Source organism: Quercus lobata, chromosome 6 (genome assembly GCF_001633185.2).
Source record: "Quercus lobata isolate SW786 chromosome 6, ValleyOak3.0 Primary Assembly, whole genome shotgun sequence".
NCBI lineage: Eukaryota > Viridiplantae > Streptophyta > Magnoliopsida > Fagales > Fagaceae > Quercus > Quercus lobata.
Window position 1 is genome coordinate 1480545 of NC_044909.1, and position 19062 is coordinate 1499606.

General features: G+C 34.3%; 1 protein-coding gene across 8 annotated transcripts; it reads left to right on the forward strand.

The window, feature by feature from the left end:
* The first annotated feature begins 1136 nt into the window (after positions 1-1136).
* LOC115994256 (TMV resistance protein N-like) lies at positions 1137-18767 on the forward strand. 8 transcript variants are annotated; one of them, XM_031118318.1, is made up of 15 exons: positions 1137-1519; positions 1615-2120; positions 8493-9603; positions 9770-10042; positions 10136-10909; positions 11009-12127; positions 12537-12680; positions 12776-13223; positions 13356-13565; positions 14687-14849; positions 14945-15022; positions 15102-15174; positions 16140-16174; positions 16862-16935; positions 18370-18767. In XM_031118318.1, exons 2-6 carry the CDS (start codon positions 1621-1623, stop codon positions 12047-12049), a joined length of 3699 nt encoding a protein of 1232 aa, XP_030974178.1. In that variant the 5' UTR covers positions 1137-1519; positions 1615-1620; the 3' UTR covers positions 12050-12127; positions 12537-12680; positions 12776-13223; positions 13356-13565; positions 14687-14849; positions 14945-15022; positions 15102-15174; positions 16140-16174; positions 16862-16935; positions 18370-18767. The 8 variants fall into 8 exon arrangements, with proteins under 8 accessions (XP_030974178.1, XP_030974182.1, XP_030974180.1 ...); XM_031118322.1 differs by having other exon boundaries at positions 12776-12839; XM_031118320.1 differs by having other exon boundaries at positions 12537-13250.
* The last annotated feature ends 295 nt before the right edge of the window (positions 18768-19062 follow it).

A 19062-nucleotide genomic window follows, 5' to 3' on the forward strand; every position in this document is an offset into this window, starting at 1 on the left:
CTTGATCCGCTCCTTGGTTATTGACCGCGGCATTCCTTTGGTTCAGCTGCTCTTGCAGGTCGTGGTTTTGCTTGGTGAGGCGCTCCACGGCTGCGGCGAGCGTCCTGACCTGTCTCTCAAGGGCCGTCGTAGGGGCTTCTTCCTGAACGTCATTCGTGGTTGCCATTGAGCGAGTGAGTACCATGTAACTCTTTTGTCTGGGAATCTTGGGAGTACTATACGTCTCTGTTTCCCACAGACGGCGCCAACTGATGACGTTGAGAATTGTCACCAATAAGTCACACCGTACTCGCGAGTTAACGAACCTGCACAACAAGAACAAACGGAAGAAAAACCCTTTAGAGAGCACCGGTGTGGGGCCGGCCTAATACTCTCCGACGGTCAAGTCAGAATTCGTCCCTTGAGTTATTTTGAGGTGTTAGAGAGGGTCAAATCATCTTACCTCGATTTGCGAGAATGTCGGCCCTTTTATAGTGGTGAAGAGAGGGCTCTTTACCTCTAGATCTTTCCAATGTGTGACTCTGATACCAATTTTCCAAAAACGTAGTGGGCCAGGATTTTCCCTTCTGGATCTTAGGGCTTTTATAGGTGATAGAGATTCCGGATTATGGGCCCCTACCGAGTCTGTTGGCGATGGGCTTTCACAGCGCGTGGGACCATCTTTACACAATTCCAACAGCCCTGATCCGTCAGGCCCATTAAGGTAGGCCCAACAGGCTATATTTTATCATCTTCACATGTCATAAAAAAATCACATAAATACATAAAATATTATAATTTTTTTATACTAACAAAGTAAAAGAAAAAAAATAGACTAATAAAAAAGAAATTGGAAATTGAAAGGGTAGTTTCCTGAAAATTCAAAAAGCGTGGGACTGCTTCGTACATGAAAGGCTTTTTTTTTTTTTTTTTTTTCAAAGCGTTCACTTCCCCTAATTGTTAACTTTTTATTTTTTTACCACTTCTAATCGATGGTTGAGATTAAAAATTCTTTTTACAATTATCAATCTCGACCACCCTTTAGTTTCCTGAAAACTGAAAAAGAGTGAATCATGGAATAAATTCGTATATTGCATTGCGCGTTGTCAGGAAAAAGTTAGAAAACCATCATGTTCTGTCATTTATTTCCACTCTTTAGTTTCCTGGAAATTGCAAAAGCGTGGGACTGCTTACACACATGAAAAGGCTCTTTTTTCAAAGCGTTCACACGCTTTCCCAAATGTTCTTGGTGGAAAGCGGAAGACCCGTGATACTTTTACATTGCTGTTGTCAAACAAATGCCAAATGCCAACTCACAATTCCTTTACACACACCCACTCTCACTCTAATACTTTCTTCTACTTCACTCCAAATTTCCATTTCGGTTTGATCTCTCTGTCTGATCCAATTCACTCCTTTTATCAATTTAGCAATCAAACGCACTGATTCAGAGCATTTCAATCAAGTCTGAGCCTCACAGAACCGGGGCTCTTCTGGTGCAAGACTCAATCGTCAAAACCGTGATCCTACTGTCAAAAAGGTATAGTTCATTTTTTCCTTGCGTTCACTTTCTCCCATTTCTTTTAATTCCCCCACTTTATCAAATCTCTGATCTTCTCAATCTTCTGCTTATAGATCCCAATGGTTGTCCTGACCAACGAAGGAGCCTCCTCCTCATCTTCCACTTGCCGATGGAAGTATGATGTTTTTTTGAGCTTTAGAGGTGAAGATACCCGTACAGGTTTTACTACCTATTTATATAAGGCTTTGGAGCAAAAAGGCATTAACACCTTTATGGACGATAAGCTTCCGAGGGGAGAAGAAATTTCTGCGGAACTTCTCAAAACAATCGAAGAGTCCATGATTTTAGTTATTGTGTTTTCTAAAAACTATGCAGAGTCCAAATGGTGTTTGAACGAACTTGTTAAGATTGTTGAGTGTTCGGAAAATAAGCAAATGGTTCTACTTCTACCGATTTTTTATAACGTAGAACCAAGAGAAGTACGTAATCAATTGGGAAACTTTGGGATAGCGCTAGCTAACCATGAAAAGGAGTTCAAGGATAACATGGGGAAGATGCCGAGATGGAGGGAAGCCCTAAGTAAAGCAGCTAGTGTTTCTGGATGGCATTATGAGGAAGGGTACGTATCTAATTGTTTTTTTTTTTTTTTAAAAGGTATGTATCTAATTGTTGATATAATGATTCATGCTTTTATACTTCTAAAAAGGAAAAAGTGGTTTACCAAAACCACTACATGCAAAAGTATGAAAATATTCTATTTTGATCATATCATTTGGTAGGAAGATAGTTAGCCTACAAAGGTCAATCTTTGAAGTTGAAAAATTTTAACCTTTCCGGTTAAGAGTTTCACCCATTTGTGTGTATATATATATATATATATATTTTTTTTTTTCCCAAAATTTTGTTGATTGTTTCTTTCCAACATTGGTAGTGGACAACGGTGGCTCTAATTTTTTTTTTTTTTTAAGAAACTTAAATTATGCAAAATCTAATAAAAAAAGAAATAAGAACTTCAATATATTATCAAACAAACCAAAAAAAAAACCACTCAAAAACATGAAATTTTACAATTTTTTTTTTTTACAAATTTTTATATCTTAAAATCTTCATTATTAATACTATTAGCTTCATTATTATTTCTAAGATTAATTATTATTATTGTTAAGTGAAATGGAATACAATACACTTAGAGCCACGGGAATCCGAGTACAATACCATCAACTTAACAAACAATTAAAAAGCACAATTATGAAATTTATATATAAAATAATATAACATAAAGTTCACAATACTATTTTATAAGCTAGTGCCCATAACTACTACACGTACTGATTTTTTCCGTCATTGAACAACACGTGTAGTGATCTTAGCTCACTGATTTTTCAAAAATATCAATTAATAAAATATAATATACACTTACTGGTTACTTTACTAAACAAGAGTCAAAATCAAACTTTAAGTATGAAACTTACATTGAACACAGGCAGCACTACAGCATTAGTCATGTCAATGGTTATCAAGATCCCGATCCAAATCTTAGTATATTAAAATCCTACATCATTAAGACGTTTTAAATCTCTCTAGGATCTATACTAAAGTGGGATTTGTGTTGGATCTCAGTTCGGATCTTAGATTCTTATAAGATCATGATCCTATAATGATACCAAAGATCTTGTGCTATTAAGGAAAATTCAATTTTTTTTTCTTGTTTATTTTCGGCCCCCAAATGGAGCCTAAAGGTCCTAAACTGATAAATAAATTAAAAAAAAAAAACATAATAAATAGATCAACCTAGCAGCCCTTGCCTAGATTTATATTTAAAAAAATGAAAATGTAAAAAAAAAAAAAAAAAAATTCACCTCACCCTAACCTAATCAACAAAATCACAAAAGATAGAAGAGAAGAGAAGAAAGAGACTAGAGAGTAGAGGGCTAGTGCATGAAGGACTAGAGATTAGTAATGAATTTGAGTTTAATGATGCCAATGAAAGTGAAGTGAATGAACCTCCAAATGAAACATTAAGAGATTTTGATAATTATCCAATGGATGACGTGGGCCATGTGGTTTCTAACAATGTTGAGAATGTTGTTTATGATGGTCAACCTTACTTTGAAAAACCTAGTCAAGATAGCCAAAACTTTCATCATGATGTTTGAGTGTGTTTGTGGTGGTGTTTGAATCATTATTATTTAGTTTATGTTATTTATGTGAAACATTATGCATTGTTATCGGTTTTGTGTTGTTTAAAGTACTTTTGTTCTCTGTTTCTATAAAAATTAATTGTAAATTATAAATATAGGTAGTTTTTTAGTTTTTTTAATTGGAAAGTAGGATTTTACGATCCTTGTCCTGATTCTATAATCCGATCTCCAAACCCTCTCATCGATTCTGTGTGAGATCTCAATCCTAATAACTTTGGTCATATATGATAGGCCAAGAATGTATTAACCCCTAGTGATGAATTAATTAATTAATTTAGCCAAGTTAATTAATTAATCCAATTAACATGCAATAGCGTGGTAGCACAAACAAATCACCAACTAAGTTAATATGCAGCAAAAAATAAAGTTGACACAGTGATTTGTTTACGAATGGGGAAAACCTCTATGACAAAAACCCCACTAAGTGATTTTAAGGTTATCACTCCCGAGAATCCATTATTATCACAACAAATAGTTACAAGTAAAGGAATCTCAATACTTATACGAACCTATAGTTGAACACTTACCCTAATATCCAATTGGACTTGTTCTCTAGTGACAATCTCTCCTTTTAATGCACGGCTTCCAGTACGTGACTAACCAATTCGATGTACGGATCCAAGTACATGACTAACTACCAGCTTGAGAAGGATGTTGGCTGCAAATTTGTTCAGTTCATCACACGATGAAGATCACGAAACTTCTTGATTACAAAACCTTACGGCATACAAACACAGTAGCTTCTTGAAGAGAAAGATAAACTGGGATGTATGTCTCTGGTCACAATATGTTTGTGAAAAACTTTTGCATTGAGTAACTGTGACGGCTCTTAAAATAATCCTTATATATGTTTAGGGTTGTGAGAAAAGAAAGCCTAAATATGTATCCACGGATTGGAGTGAAATCAGATCTGAAAAACTGATTTTCATAAATCTCGATAGATAAGTATCCGCGGATTGGAGTGAAATCAGATCTGAAAAACTGATTTTCATAAATCTCGATAAATAGGTTATCTATCGAGAGTTGTCGAATAACACGCTTAAATAGCCTTTTAAATCTCGATAGATACTAGTTGTCCAGTTTTAAAATCCAGCACTTCTTCATTTGATTCTTGGACAAATTTGCATAGTTTTAACACTAGAACTTGAAATGTTGTTTGATAGGCCAAGAATGTATTGGCCCATTGTGATGAATTATCAAATTAATTAACTAAGTTAATTAATTAATTCAATTAGCATGCAATACGAGTGGTAGCACAAACAAATTATTAAATAACTAAATGCAGCAGAAATTAAATTGACACGGTAATTTGTTTATGAATGAAGAAAACCTACACGGCAAAAACCTCACCAGGTTATTTTAAAGTCACCACTCTCAAGAATCCACTATTATCACAACAAGCGGTTATAAGTAAAAGAATCCCAGTATCTTATACCAACCTACAGTTGAACCCTTACACCAATACCCAATTGGATTTGTTCTGTAGTGACAATCTTTCCTTTTAATGCATGGCTCTCAGTACGTGGCTAACCAATCCGATGCGCGGATCCCAGTACGCAGCTTACTCACCAACTTGAGAAAGATGTTGGCTGCAAAGTTCTTCAATTCATCACACGATGAAGATCACGAAACTCTTTGGTTACAAAACCTAACGGTGTACAATCACAGCAGCTTTCTTCAAGAAAAAGATGAACTAGGGCTAATTCTGTCTCCGATCACAATTTGCATGAAAACAACTTTGCTTCACATTCACGCAACCTTTGATGGCCTTTAAAATAATCCTTATATATGTTTAGGGTTGTGAGAAAAGAAAGCCCAAACATGTATTCATGGATTGAAGTGAAATCAGCTCTGAAAAATTGAATTTCATAAACCTCGATAGATAGCTTATCTGTCGAGTATCGGGCTTCAGCAACCTTTTAAACCTCAATAGATACTAGCTGTCAAGCTTCAAAATCCAGTACTTCTTCACTTGTTTCTTGAATAGACTTGCATGGTTTTGACACTTAATCTTGAAACCTTGTTCCTTGAAGTATTAAACACATCCTAGAGCTCTCCAATTACAAGTAAAGTGCGTTTGTCAAAGGATTAGCCAATTCTATATTGACATATGTTCCTAACATTAAATCACATATGTCCTAACATTGTTCCTTGAAGTATTAAACACATCTTAGATCTATTCAATTAGAAGTAAAGTGCATTTTGTCAAAAAATTAGCCAATTCTACATTTACATATGTTCCTAACATGATTCACATATGTTCTAACAATCTCCCATTTTGGCAATCCATGAGAAAATCACAACAAACAAATGAACATATAAGAGAAGTCATAAATCACTCAACTCATACTTGTTGAACACAATAAAATCTATCATAACACAAACTCTTGAAAAACTTTGCAAGAAGAGAGTTCATGACAAAAAAGACTTTGACAACCTGTATTTCTGAAACACTTTAAATAAAATTCATCACGACATCTTAGTGTGAGACAGAAATAAAAGATTGCATACAATAAATAAAAAGTATGTGCATAAAGAGAGAAAAGAAACAACATATGAAGAGATAGGTGAAAGAATGTAATAACAACCTCAATATATATATATATATATATTAAAAAGAATACAAGGTTTGCTATCACAATGTATCTCAAAAGTAAAGAAAAGAAAAGATACAAAGAGTCTTCACTACATCCTTCAAAAAGAAAACACTCCTCCTAACAAATATATCTCCTATAACTAACTCTCCTACTATGTACATGACTACTTTCATATCCAAAACTACTTCCTCTTTTTGTCACGAATGACAAATGGTAAGTCACTGAGAAGTAGTCATCTCATCATCACTGGAAGAGCTAACATCTTCATCCTCATCAGCAGCACCATCAAAGTCACCATCGTCATCCTCGTCCTCAGAAGCCTCGAGAGAAGGAGAGGGAGACTCTATGAAGCCACCAAGGTGAGCCTGTCGTCGTGCAATATGATTGAGAGGGTGTTTACCTGATACAACTCAGTAGTGAGTGTATCAAGGCGAGTATCCATGCGTTAAAACTGTGCCATGATCGCCTTGAGGGTCACATCACTCGCAGAAGTAGAAGGAGCAGATGTGGATGGAGTGGAAAAAACCAAAGGAGTCGACGTCTCAGTCCATGATCGCTTCGGTCGAAGCTGGGCCTTGCTCTGTCTAACGGTAGTAGCGTCTATGGCACACATCACTAAAACGTAAGGAGACTCGAGATAGGAGATAGACGCATGACGGAGAATCCTCGTGATAGCAGAAGAAAAAATGAGCTTATCACGAGTCGCTGTATCCTTATAGGCATCTATAAGGGAGAGTATGAAGTGAGAGGGAAAATCTATAGTGAGTCCCTCAATAAGGGATAACAAAAATCGAGCACAAGGCTCAGTAATTGAATTATAGTGAGATAAGGGATGTAGAACAAATGTCATCACCATATTTAGGAACCTCGAACCTATAGTAAAGCTCGAGGAAGGGGTGTTTTGTCGTTCACCCCAAGATAAAGGTCGCGAAGCTCCTTGGTTACAAAATCCTATAGCGTATAAACGCAGCAGTTTCTTGAAAAGAAAGATAAACTAGGGCATATGTTTCCGGTCACAATATGCTTGCAAAAAAATTTTGCATTGAGGTGCATCAATTGTGACGGCCCTTAAAATAATCCTTATATATGTTTAGGGTTGTGAGAAAAGAAAGCCTAAACATGTATCCATGGATTGGAGTGAAATTAGATCTAAAAAACTGATTTTCATATATCTCGATAGATAGGTTATCTGTTGAGAGCTATCGAGCATTGAGCTTAAACAGCCTTTTAAATCTCGATAGATACTAGTTGTTGAGTTTTAAAATCCAGTACTTTTTCACTTGATTCTTGGACAGATTTGCATGGCTTTAACACTAGAATTTGAAACCTTGTTCCTTGAAGTATTAAGCACATTTTAGATCTACCAAATTATAAGTAAAGTGCGTTTTGTCAAAGGATTAGCCAATTCTACATTTACATATGTTCCTAACATGATTCACATATGTCCCAACAATATATACATAGTCATGGAGAGAGAGAGAGAGAGAGAGAGAGAGAGAGAGAGAGAGAGAGAGAGAGAGAGAGAGAGAGAATTCACGAGTACAGCAGCTATGTGTGGAGGTAGTTGAGCTATAGGTAGAAGTTGTCTCTTTGATTCTCTTTGGTTAGAGTTTTTATTTTAATTGGCAAATTTTTCTTTAACTTGTAATTGGTAAGTTTGTTGTTGGGCTTCCCCCCCTCCCCCCAAAAATGATTTAAGATCGGCAATTATTAAATTTTGTTGTTGGCTTTGCTTTAGAAAAAATTAGATCAATAAATTTTATTGTTGGACTTTTTCTTTTTGTTTAAAAGGGCAAGGATGTAATTAAGAGAGGCCAAATTTAATTATATTGGGCTTACTTCAATTACGTAAAAAAAAATTTAGGGTGTTTACAATTTTTTTTAGGATACACTATTTTAAATATGCTACCACTAGTAGTGGGTTTCCAATAAATATGACACCTCACGAGAGGTGAGTTTTCATGCAACTACTTGCTAAGATTCCAAAAGTAATCTACAAGGCATATTTTTAAAGAGAAAAAAAAAAGATTATGTTAATATTTAGAGAAATGATATATCTGAAATCTACATGTACTTTATTTAAAAACGTGTTAGTTGTATCTTATGACTCACAAAACTAGATATCTTAAATTTCGTTCATCTGCTAATCTAACTCATTATATGTTATGTTTTCTTGTGCTATGTGATTGGCAGCCGCACTACATATAAATCTGAATGTGACTTTATACAAGGAATTGTTAAAGAAATATCAAGTGCTACATTTAATCGGAGACCATTATATGATGCTGAATACCTGGTTGGAATAGATTCTCGTGTAGCGTACATAAAGTCACTTTTAAATATTAAGTCAAATGAAGTTCCCATTTTAGGGATTCATGGACTTCCTGGAGTAGGTAAGACTACAATTGCAAATGCTGTTTATTGCAAAATTGCTTATCAATTTGAAGGAAGCTGTTTTTTGGAGAAGGTTAGAGAAAAGTCTATAAATTGTGGCATGATACAACTACAAGAGAAACTTCTTTCTAAGATCTTACAAGATAACTATTTGAAGGTAGACAGTGAATTCGAAGGAACCAATTTGATAAAGAAGAGAATTTGTTGTAAAAAGGTTCTTTTAGTTCTCGATGATGTGGATAATTCAGTGCAAATAGAAAAATTGCTTGGAAAATGTGACTGGTTTGCTTCAGGGAGTATAGTCATTATAACAACAAGAGACAAACATGTGCTATCCACTCTTCCAAAAGGTCATCTAATTTACAAGGTCAAAGAACTTGGTCCATGTGAAGCTCGTGATCTTTTTAATATGCATGCCTTCCGCACAAATGAGCCCAAGGAAGATTATTCAAAACTTGCAAAGCTGATTCTATCTTATGCTAAAGGACTTCCACTAGCTCTAAAAGTAATGGGTTCTGCTTTGTGTGGAAAAAGTATAGATGAATGGAGTAATGCATTTGAAATGTATAAGAACATTCAACATGAAAAAATTCAAGAGATACTCAAAATAAGTTTTATTGGATTGGATAAAAATGAAAAACATATTTTTCTTGATATTGCATGTTTCTTTAAGGGATTCAGCAAGGATTATGTTGTAAAGATATTAGATGCTTGCGACTTATATCCAAAATTTGGTATTGGAAAGCTTATTGATAAATGTCTCATAATCGATGAAGATGGCACATTGTGGATGCATGACTTGCTACAACAAATGGGTAGAGAAATAGCTCAAGAAGAATTTGAAAGGCTTGAAAATCACAGCAGAATATGGTGTCATGAGGATGCTTATAAATTATTAACTAGAAATAAGGTATAAGTTCTTTTGCTTAACCTTTTATTTTTCATTTATTTTTTCCTTTTCAATATTGAAGAAAAAAAAAAAATATATATATATATATATTGTTTAAAGTTTCTAAAATAATTATACTTTTGTCGGATTTTGTTATGAACTGCAACTAATTCTTTGTCTTATCTAGGGGTCGGATAAAATTCGAGGGATAATGTGGTGCGAACCTGAACCAATAACAGTATCATTAAAAGCTTCAGCTTTCGAAAAGATGGAAAATCTCAAATTTCTTATTGTTGAGAATGTACAAATTTCCCAAGAACTTGAATATCTTTCCAATGAATTAAGATTGTTTAAATGGTCAGGATATAATTTTTCCTTGCCATCCAAATTTTGTCCTAAAAAACTTGTTGGACTGGAGGTGTCGAGTAGTTGCATTGGGTTAGAGAAATTATTCGAGCAGGTATGAGTTTTTTATTTGTGAATCTTCATTTCACTAAATGTTATTTTTAAAATTAGATGAAACGATTTTATTTTATTATTATTATTTTTTTAGGGGTGCAATTACAAATATTTGAAAAGTATCTATTTGGAGGATTGTCAATCCATCACAAGATTACCTGACTTATGCGCTCCAAACTTAGAGACATTGGACATTTCTTATTGTGACAATTTAATTGAGATTCATGACTCTATTGGACTTCTTGATAAGCTTGAATGTTTGTCCCTCTGTTACTGCATGAAACTTCAGATTCTTCCGGGCACCCTCAAGTTGAATAAAAGTTTCTTTCTAGATAACTGCCCAAGGCTTGAGAAGTTTCCCAATGTTCACCCTGAAATGAAATGTTTAGATTTCTGTGTGAATGAAAGTAATATCAGAGAATGGCCTTTATCACTAAGATATCTCACCGAAGGGATTATCCAATTAGAGATACAGCGATGTGAAAACCTTGGGAAGTTTTGGGATAGCACCAATAAATTGCAACTGCTTGAGGAAACAGATACCCCTATTCACAACTGCTTTGTTATTAATCCGGATGAATGTGGAGATCTGACACTCGAATGCTATAGAGAAATTTTAATTGATTTAGATTTTTGTATGAAGAATGATTTCTTCCCGGCATTGAGATATGTAACTATAGAGGACTCCAATATTGTTAGTATCCCCGAAGGCATTTCTAGATTATCTAGATTAGAATATATTCACATACGTAACTGTAAGGAGCTTCGGGAAATTCAAATTCCAAGGCTTCCACAATCTATTAGATGTGTGAGAATAGAAAAATGCCCATCGTTGCTTCCACAATCATCAAGTAGATTATTGAATCAGGTGAGGTCTCTCTCTTTGATAATTAAGTAGTAAAGATACAATTTTTTTGTTAACTTCTTTCACAAACTTCAATTTCTTGTTTTTGTTTAATGCAAGCAGTTTGGAAAAATTCTAGAGATTCTACCGAATAGAGTCCGTGAAGGTGCAAGAAGCGACATATTAATGGATCTCTTTGACGACTCTGAATCTGACTCTGACTCTGATTCTGAAACTAAGAAGTATTACATTTTTCTACCAGGAACTGAGATTCCAAAGTCGCTTAAATTCAACCATCAGAGTTTTGGAAATTCCATATCATTCAAGGTTGGTTGCAAATTTCCAAAATTGGCCGTCTGTGTTGCTCTTCGTTCTAGGGGAGACGCTTGGGTTAGCGTTTTCGTCAATGGTTGTCAGCAGTATAGCTGTTGGACAAGCACAGAAGGAAGCTACGGGGAACTGTGGTTAGGTTATGTATCTCTAGGGCAGTTGAATAAACCAAATCCATCTGAACAGAATCGGGTGGAGGTTAAGGTTGAAATTGGTTTTGGTTTTGTAAAATGGTTGGGGGTGAATGTAGAATGCATCTGCTGTCCTCAGAAATCAGATATTACTTACTTGCCGCTTCCGAGTGACAGGAATGGTTGTGGGTCATCCTCAGTTTTGAATGACACTGAGCTCCCGCCTTTTCAACCTGTTTTCCCCATTTCTAATGGGTTTGAACCTGGTTTGAAGGGCTTTCTTGGTGATTTGAATTTGTCATTAGCGGCCCCTAATAACTCTGAACTCCTTGCATTGTTACCTGGTCCAAATATGGATCATGAGGTTTCCAATACCGTAAATGATTTGGGGCTTTTGAAGGGCATTCATAACGATGGGTGCGATTTGAGTTTGTCACTAAATGATTCAAATGAAAGAGAAAGTGAGCCTCCTGTGTTCCCTGATTTGACAAATGGGTTTGACTTTGGCTTTGCCCAGCCCAATTTGGAGTTAGGCTCAGGTGTTAGTAGTGGGTTTCATTTGGGTTCGTCTTCAATGGCCCATGCCAGTGTAAATGATGACTCTGATTTCTATATGGGTTCGTCTTCAATGGCCCATGACTGTTTAAATGATGACTCTGATTTCAATATGGGTCCACCACCGAAGAAAGCGAGGACATCTTGATCAGACTTCAAGGAATTATGCCTCTCTTTGTTTCCTTGATTCCCATCTGCTCCAACGCCAAGTTAGTCCCCTTCACTAGTAAGTATTACAACTCCAAACCCTCTCTTTTTTTGGTTGTTTGAATGGTAATGTTTTTGATATACAAGGAGTGCTTGCTTTGTTTGTTGGACATATATACATAAATGAAGTGCTGTTATGGTCTTTTGCTTTTATTCAAGTTTTTGTTGTGTTTTGCACGCTTGAATATTCTATTGAGTAATAGCTTACGGCCCTTGTAGTCGTGTGGTATTTGTTTTCCTTAAAAGCGGTTTATAAAGTAAAAGGTGTGATTTTGGAGTGAAAGTTGCTACGTTATTGAGATTGTAGCATGCTATGTCTGTTTTATTAAGTAATCGCAATAGAAAAATTCCAAGAGCAAATTTGCAGTTTAACAAAGAACAATTTGCTTATTCATTGAACTGTTGTGTGACATAATTAAATTCTGCAGCTTGGAAACAATTAAGCATCGGAATTTCTGAGGACTTCATCAAATGATTGGTCTGCATGACAGTGGACTTGCAGCTGTAGCAAGTGATTCTATTCAATGCTTCCGGTCATCATTTCATAATTGGCTCATATAACTTCTTTGCTGGTTAACCTCTACTCAATAATAGTTTGTGATCAACATGTAAATATTTCAAAATTGATTTTGATTTCAGAGTAAACCTGATTATCTTGTACTGCCAGGAACTGAGATTCCGAAGTTGTTAAAATTCAACCATCAGAGTTCTGGAAATTCCATATCATTTGGGTTGGTTGCTATAGATTTTGGAAATTCAACCATCATAATTGGCCATCTGTATTGCTTTTCATTCAGCTGAAGCACATATGTGCAGAATTTTTCATGTTCACTTTTCCATCAATGGTTGTAAATAAAAAAACCAATTATCTAAAGTACAGGAGAAAGCTATGAGGAACTGTGGTTATTTTCTAAATCTCTTGGGCAATTGAATAAACCAAATCTATCTGAACAGAATAAGGTTGAGGTTGAGACTGGGCTAAAGATGAAGCTTCTCTTAACTCTTGCTACCTTCATCATCCTTCTTCAATCTCTTCATCTTCATTTTGCAAACAACACATAATTATGATGTAAAAGAATATCCCTAAAGACATAGTGGCACCATTCTCTACCAAGGTGTGCCTCCTTTAGTTACATATTTGGGTGCCTCTCTCTCTCTCTTCATTCATTAGGGAATCATGAATTTTAATGCAATTATAAATTATAAAATAAGTATTTAATTTCTTTTATTCATTTATTGTAATGCAGTTACCTGGCCTTGTTGCTGTGAAGTAATTGGTGGTGCCCAAGATATCTTTCCACCTTGCAATTTGGTTTTCTTTTATTATGATATTTGTCATTTATTGATCATATTTGTCTGCTTCTGGTGCATAACGTTTGCTTAGCTTAACATCAATCAAGTGCCAAGTAAGGTTACCTTCAATGTTTTGGAATGGCTCAAGACCTCTGTTGTTAACAGTAAGGCCCAATTTCTTCCTTTCTTGATTTTATGTTTGGGTTATGTACCATATCCTTAGATATTCAATTTGGTTTTTTGTTTTTCATGTCCATTTTTTTGTTGCTTTGGTGAAGGCATATTAATATTGGGATATACTAGAATCTATGATGGTTTTTATAACATATATTTGCTATGAATGCTGAATCCGTGTATTATTACTTTTAGACCGAAAAACGAAAATCTTGAGTTCAATTTGAATGAAGATTCAAGATGATATTGAGGTTTCCATAAATAAATTTTTTTTTTTTTTTAAAAAGAGATGATATTAAGGTTATATATAGAAGCTGGGTGACCTGTAAATCAACTTGAAGGAATAGACTTAAATAAGATTCTTATTATTTCCAATCTTCAGGTTTTGATATATGAATGTGGAGTGAAGGTATAGAGAATCACTGTATTATGTCATAAAGAAAGCTACCCTAACTTCATTTATTATTTTCAGTACTACTAGCTTCCAAGCCGTGAACTCTAAGTCTTAGATATCCCAGAATATTTCCTCCCTGCTCACTTACAGTTTTTCAACTAAGGGAGATAAATTTGTAAAATAAAAGCCCACAATTTAAAACCTCCCCTAAACCCACGTTCTCAGTAGTTTACAACCTCATCATCTCTTATCCTTTTTGAAATTGAAATAGACGCAATCTCTTTTCTCTTAGCTCTTATCTTCTTGAAATTGAAACAGATGCAATCCATTATGTGAAACTTTTAAACATCTCATGAATTTTACAAACTCTGGGAGTTTCACAACAGCATGAGAAAATTTTCCACAATCAATGACTCAGACGGTATTTATTTTTTTGGGTTTTTTGGGGGGGGGGGGGGGTTGGTTTGATACTATTGTTTTTGGCTGCTTTCATTTTATACTGGTATTATTTTAACAGTTATTAGCAGCTCAATACTTTTTTTCCCCTTTTTTGCATTAGATACAAACTTTTTTTGGGTTGAATTTGTTTGATACAATTGCATCAGGTACTACATTCCTTTAACATTTATTAAATTATTGTTCTTTTTTAAATAAATTTATGAAAGTATCAGGCAATTTATAATCAAACGGAACACTAATGGGGGTGAGAATTTTTAGGAGGTGGTACACGGTTTTTTAGTGTTGCTACTTCAAGAGTAAGGTGAACAAGGATAGGACCTTGCTCCAAATATTTATCAAGAATGTGGGAAATAGTCAAACTTTATAACATCAGCAAACTCAATTCACTACAGATTTTCAGTGCACAATAGTCAATCCAAAGGTATGTTCCTTGCAATTTAAATTCTTAATACAGAACCTGATTCCATTATGTGAAATTTAAACATCTCACACTTCCTTATTCTTCATATTGAGCAGAGCAATCACCACTGGGAGTTTCAGCAAAAGGTACATTCAACGAAATTTAATGAAAAATACCATGTCATTAGTCAAAAGGTATATTCTATCAAGTTTTCTTCATTCTCTTACATATTTGATTTATGATTGGATTTATTTATTTTTTTAAATGCAACAGAGATACAATCGGGTTACATTTTGTCAACAATGGTTCCACTTTCTGCTCTCTGCCAGATCCCAACGCCAAGAATGTAATTTTGTCATCTTTTTAGGTTTTCAAATAATGTCATTGATTTAAAATATTTATTTGGTTTTCGGTTGTATCTATAGTTGTGCTAAGGTTTTCAGTAGTATCTCAAATTGGAAAGTATGGAAAATTATGACTCTAAATCCAAAAAGAAAAAGCCTTAGAGCATACGTGAAGTACATGTGATGTGGCTACTTATTATTATTCTTTTTTAACAGGAGTCAGTAAGTAATTGCTTAATTTCCTTCAATGTTTGATTTCATTTAAGGTGTAGTTACATTTTCCCTTCTAATTAAAGAATAATAAATAATGAATTGAGCCATGCAATGAGTAGTATGTAATGAGATTAATTCATATTTAGAAGAAAATGCTAAACTTTGCAGTTCTGTTGTAAATCAGATTGGCAGTAAATATGAACTAGATTTCCTAAAGTGAAGTGGTAGAAATTGATCTTGCATTCATATATTAGGTGTCTCAGGTTCAATTCTTAGACACTAATATACCTTAGATCTATAAAGGCAAGCTGAATCAAGTAATGCATACTGTGATAAATTCTTGAAAGGTCCTATTAGTCTAAAGGATTATTTTTGTTGTTTCTTTTTTTGGTTTTAGTTTGTCATGTTCAAGGGAGTTTAAAACCTCTGAGGCATCACTGTACAAGTTGTTTTGCAGATCCCCTGTTTTAGTGATGTTCTGGTGAATATTCAGGAATGGGAGGATCAGCACATACTCTACTTTGAAAATCTCTTTAACCAATTTTGCCTTCCATTTGATAATCACACAACCATGTGACTGGTTTAAATGACTTAATAGATTATGTGATTAAGAATACATGGATAGCCATCTAAATGGCTAGATAATGGATAGGAGGAGATTCCTCCAAACTGGCTTTGTCCCTTAATAATATAGTGCAATTTTTCGGTTCTCTGTATCTGTTTGTACTAATATGATTTTCTCATGCAATTTCAGACATTACTGCAGGATGGGCACCACCGCTGAAAAATGTAAGTTTTTGAATCTTTATGGTTTGTGCCATGTAACATGGCACTGATCTCAATTCTTCACTTGTGCACAAAATTTCATGGTCTTCTTGTTGTATGTAATCTATGTGCAAACGAGATATCTTGGAGCTACCTTTTTCCCAGCACATCTGTCTCATTTACTGTTATGATTGCTTTAGATGAGGAATTTGGGAAATGAAGATTTTTAAGCTTAACCCATGTCAATGGGAGTTAACGGAGAACTCATTCATTTCTGAATGTCCTTCATAGTATACTTGGTGAATTTCATACCTGTCTGGGGGAGAAATGAGTCAAACAATCAAAAAGTGTCAGATTGTCACATCTCATATGGAGGAACTGGGCTCTTAAATACAGTAGATCTCATGATTAAATATATGCATTTGTATACTTTCAGATAAAGACATCAAGTTGTAATTTTATCTCTTTACTCGTATTATGTTATTTATTCTGATAATATGTAGTTTGGCTAGAGGAAGTTTGGATATAACCCAGGGTGTATTGCGATAAAATCAGTTTGATGCACCATATTATCTGTCTGTAATTGACATTTTCATTGATGATCCCTATTAGCCTTTTTACTACTTGTTTACATGGATAATTAGTTTACTCAGTAAATTTACTCCATATCTTCAGTTTGAATGATTTTGGTTCTTGTTAACCCTTTTGCAGGGTGCTTCAAGTTGACAACCTCAAATCCAAAAACGGCAAACCAAAATATTCATTTTTATGGGGTTATGCTTTTTGTAAGTAATTGCCCATCTTGTCTTTAGATAAAAGGTTGAACATTAATTTTTTAGATGGTTCAGTGTGACTTGTTGTTTCTTGAAACAAGAATACATACATACTTATTTGGAGAACAATATTTACAATCTCCTGAGTTTTTATTCAGCATTAACAGTGATCCAAGTATTAACAAATGTATATCTTGTCCTTTAGGGAATTTTATGTGAAAAAATATCTCTCTTTCATCTATTGAGAAAACCCTTAGTTATCTTCATCAAAGATTATTTAGTTGGAATGCTTTTCAACCAATTCATTTGAAGATGTGTTTAAAACTATTTGCTTACCAGTGATTGACAAAATAATATTTTCTTGAATAATCTTGTTCTAATCAAAATTTAGGGGGCAACTTGGCAAGGGATGGGGCTGTAGTTTAAAGCTTTGTACACCCCATTATTCTCTTGGTTGTATAAAAAGCTCAATTAATCCCCAAATGAGTGTTTGTTTGCTCGTCACTTGTTAAATGACTGGCTTAGGTGTTATGACATAGGACAAAACCAAAACTTGATACCACAAAAATTGAAAAATGGAAACAATAAAGATCACCTAGGAGTCAGCGCCTAGTATTGTTTGGAGTCAACACCGAGCGAGATAGAAAACCTAGGAGTTAGCATCTAAGCATTGGTGGGAGTCAACACTAAACCATTGAAAAATTCCCAAGAGAAATTGTTATTAATCAAGCAAATTGTAAATTGTCTCCAAAGGCGTAAAATATAGATTACTATGACAAAAAAATAATTCTATTAGACTTCTGAAACCTGATTCTAGTTGATTTGGGAAATCCCAATGATTGATTCATAAAAATAACCTTGACTCTAGGAAATAAATAAAATAACCCAATTAACTTCTAAGACTTAAAATAAAATACAATTGACTTCCAAAAATAAATAAAAATAAATATTTCTTTGTGCTTTATGCACTATGATCTTTCGTCTTTACCTCAGATTTGGTGCAAGTTATTGTTACCAGTACATATGCATTTATGACTGCTTTGAAAGCCAATGAACAGTAAATTCATTCACTTGGAATTAGCATTTGACTTTGCAATAGAATTTGTAACCAGCACATGGTTTATAATTTGGATTTCTGCTTATTGTTTTTTTCATTGCATCTGAACAGCTTGCAACTTTTTTCTTATAGCTTGTTTATATGTTGGAGAATGTAATTGATCCTTGTAAATGACCAAATTTAACATCATTTTATCATATAATCATATGCTAAATTGTCTTTTCAAGTGCTATTACTATGAGTCATTTATCGGTTTTTGATCCTCTATGCATTAACTATTATTTTGAGGGAATATCACACACATTACAATAATTTAATGGGATCAAGGTGGCTCTATTTAATTGAGGGCATCTATGTGTAAATTTGATTTTAATGTTTGAATCTTTCAGGTACCAAGAGAGTGCAATTAAAGGAGCCAATTGTAGCAGTTCAAAGAGTTTCTTTGCTGATTTTTAGATGGATGGTGGTGTAGGTCTTTTAGCGGTTCAAAGAATTTCTTTGTTGATTAGTTTCATCACAACTTTTCACTTTAGATTTCTTTGGTAATCCTATCCATGACCTTCATTTGGCATCCTGACAAGAGAGTATTGTTTACCATGTCATTTACATGGTGGTGTTGGTTGATATTTTTTGAGAGGATTATGATGTATTTATTTTTGGTGGATCATGTTTCTTCCTTCATTTAAGTTTTTCTTTGTAATGTGTTATGTCTCTCTCTTTTTGTATTTAATCTTTTTTTTCCCTAGGAGGACTTGGTGAGGATCATAAAGCATTTAATTTTGGTGTATCATGTTTTTACTTATAATTTCTTTTCTTCAGTTTTTGGACTTCTCCCTCCCATTTGTATGAAACAAAGTAAGTTGAAGACTATTTGCTCAAGCTGGGAGAAAATTTAATGAGATAATTCCTGATTATCAAAATTTGCATTGTTTATTCTTTAAGTTGAAGAGTAAAGCAGATATCATCTTTATCCCATAATATCCTATCCTTTAAAAAGGTTATTGTTGATGACTTAGTTGGATATTTATCATTATCATTATGATTGATGGACAAGCATATCAGATAGAAGAGAATGAGTGATT

Excerpts from the sequence above, each read along its gene's own strand:
- LOC115994256 (XM_031118320.1), top strand. The coding sequence starts at position 1,621 with ATGGTTGTCCTGACCAACGAAGGAGCCTCCTCCTCATCTTCCACTTGC. Across the intron at positions 10,043-10,135 it reads TAGAGAAATTATTCGAGCAG|GGGTGCAATTACAAATATTT; the intron begins GTATGAGTTTTT and ends TTATTTTTTTAG. Across the intron at positions 10,910-11,008 it reads CAAGTAGATTATTGAATCAG|TTTGGAAAAATTCTAGAGAT; the intron begins GTGAGGTCTCTC and ends TAATGCAAGCAG.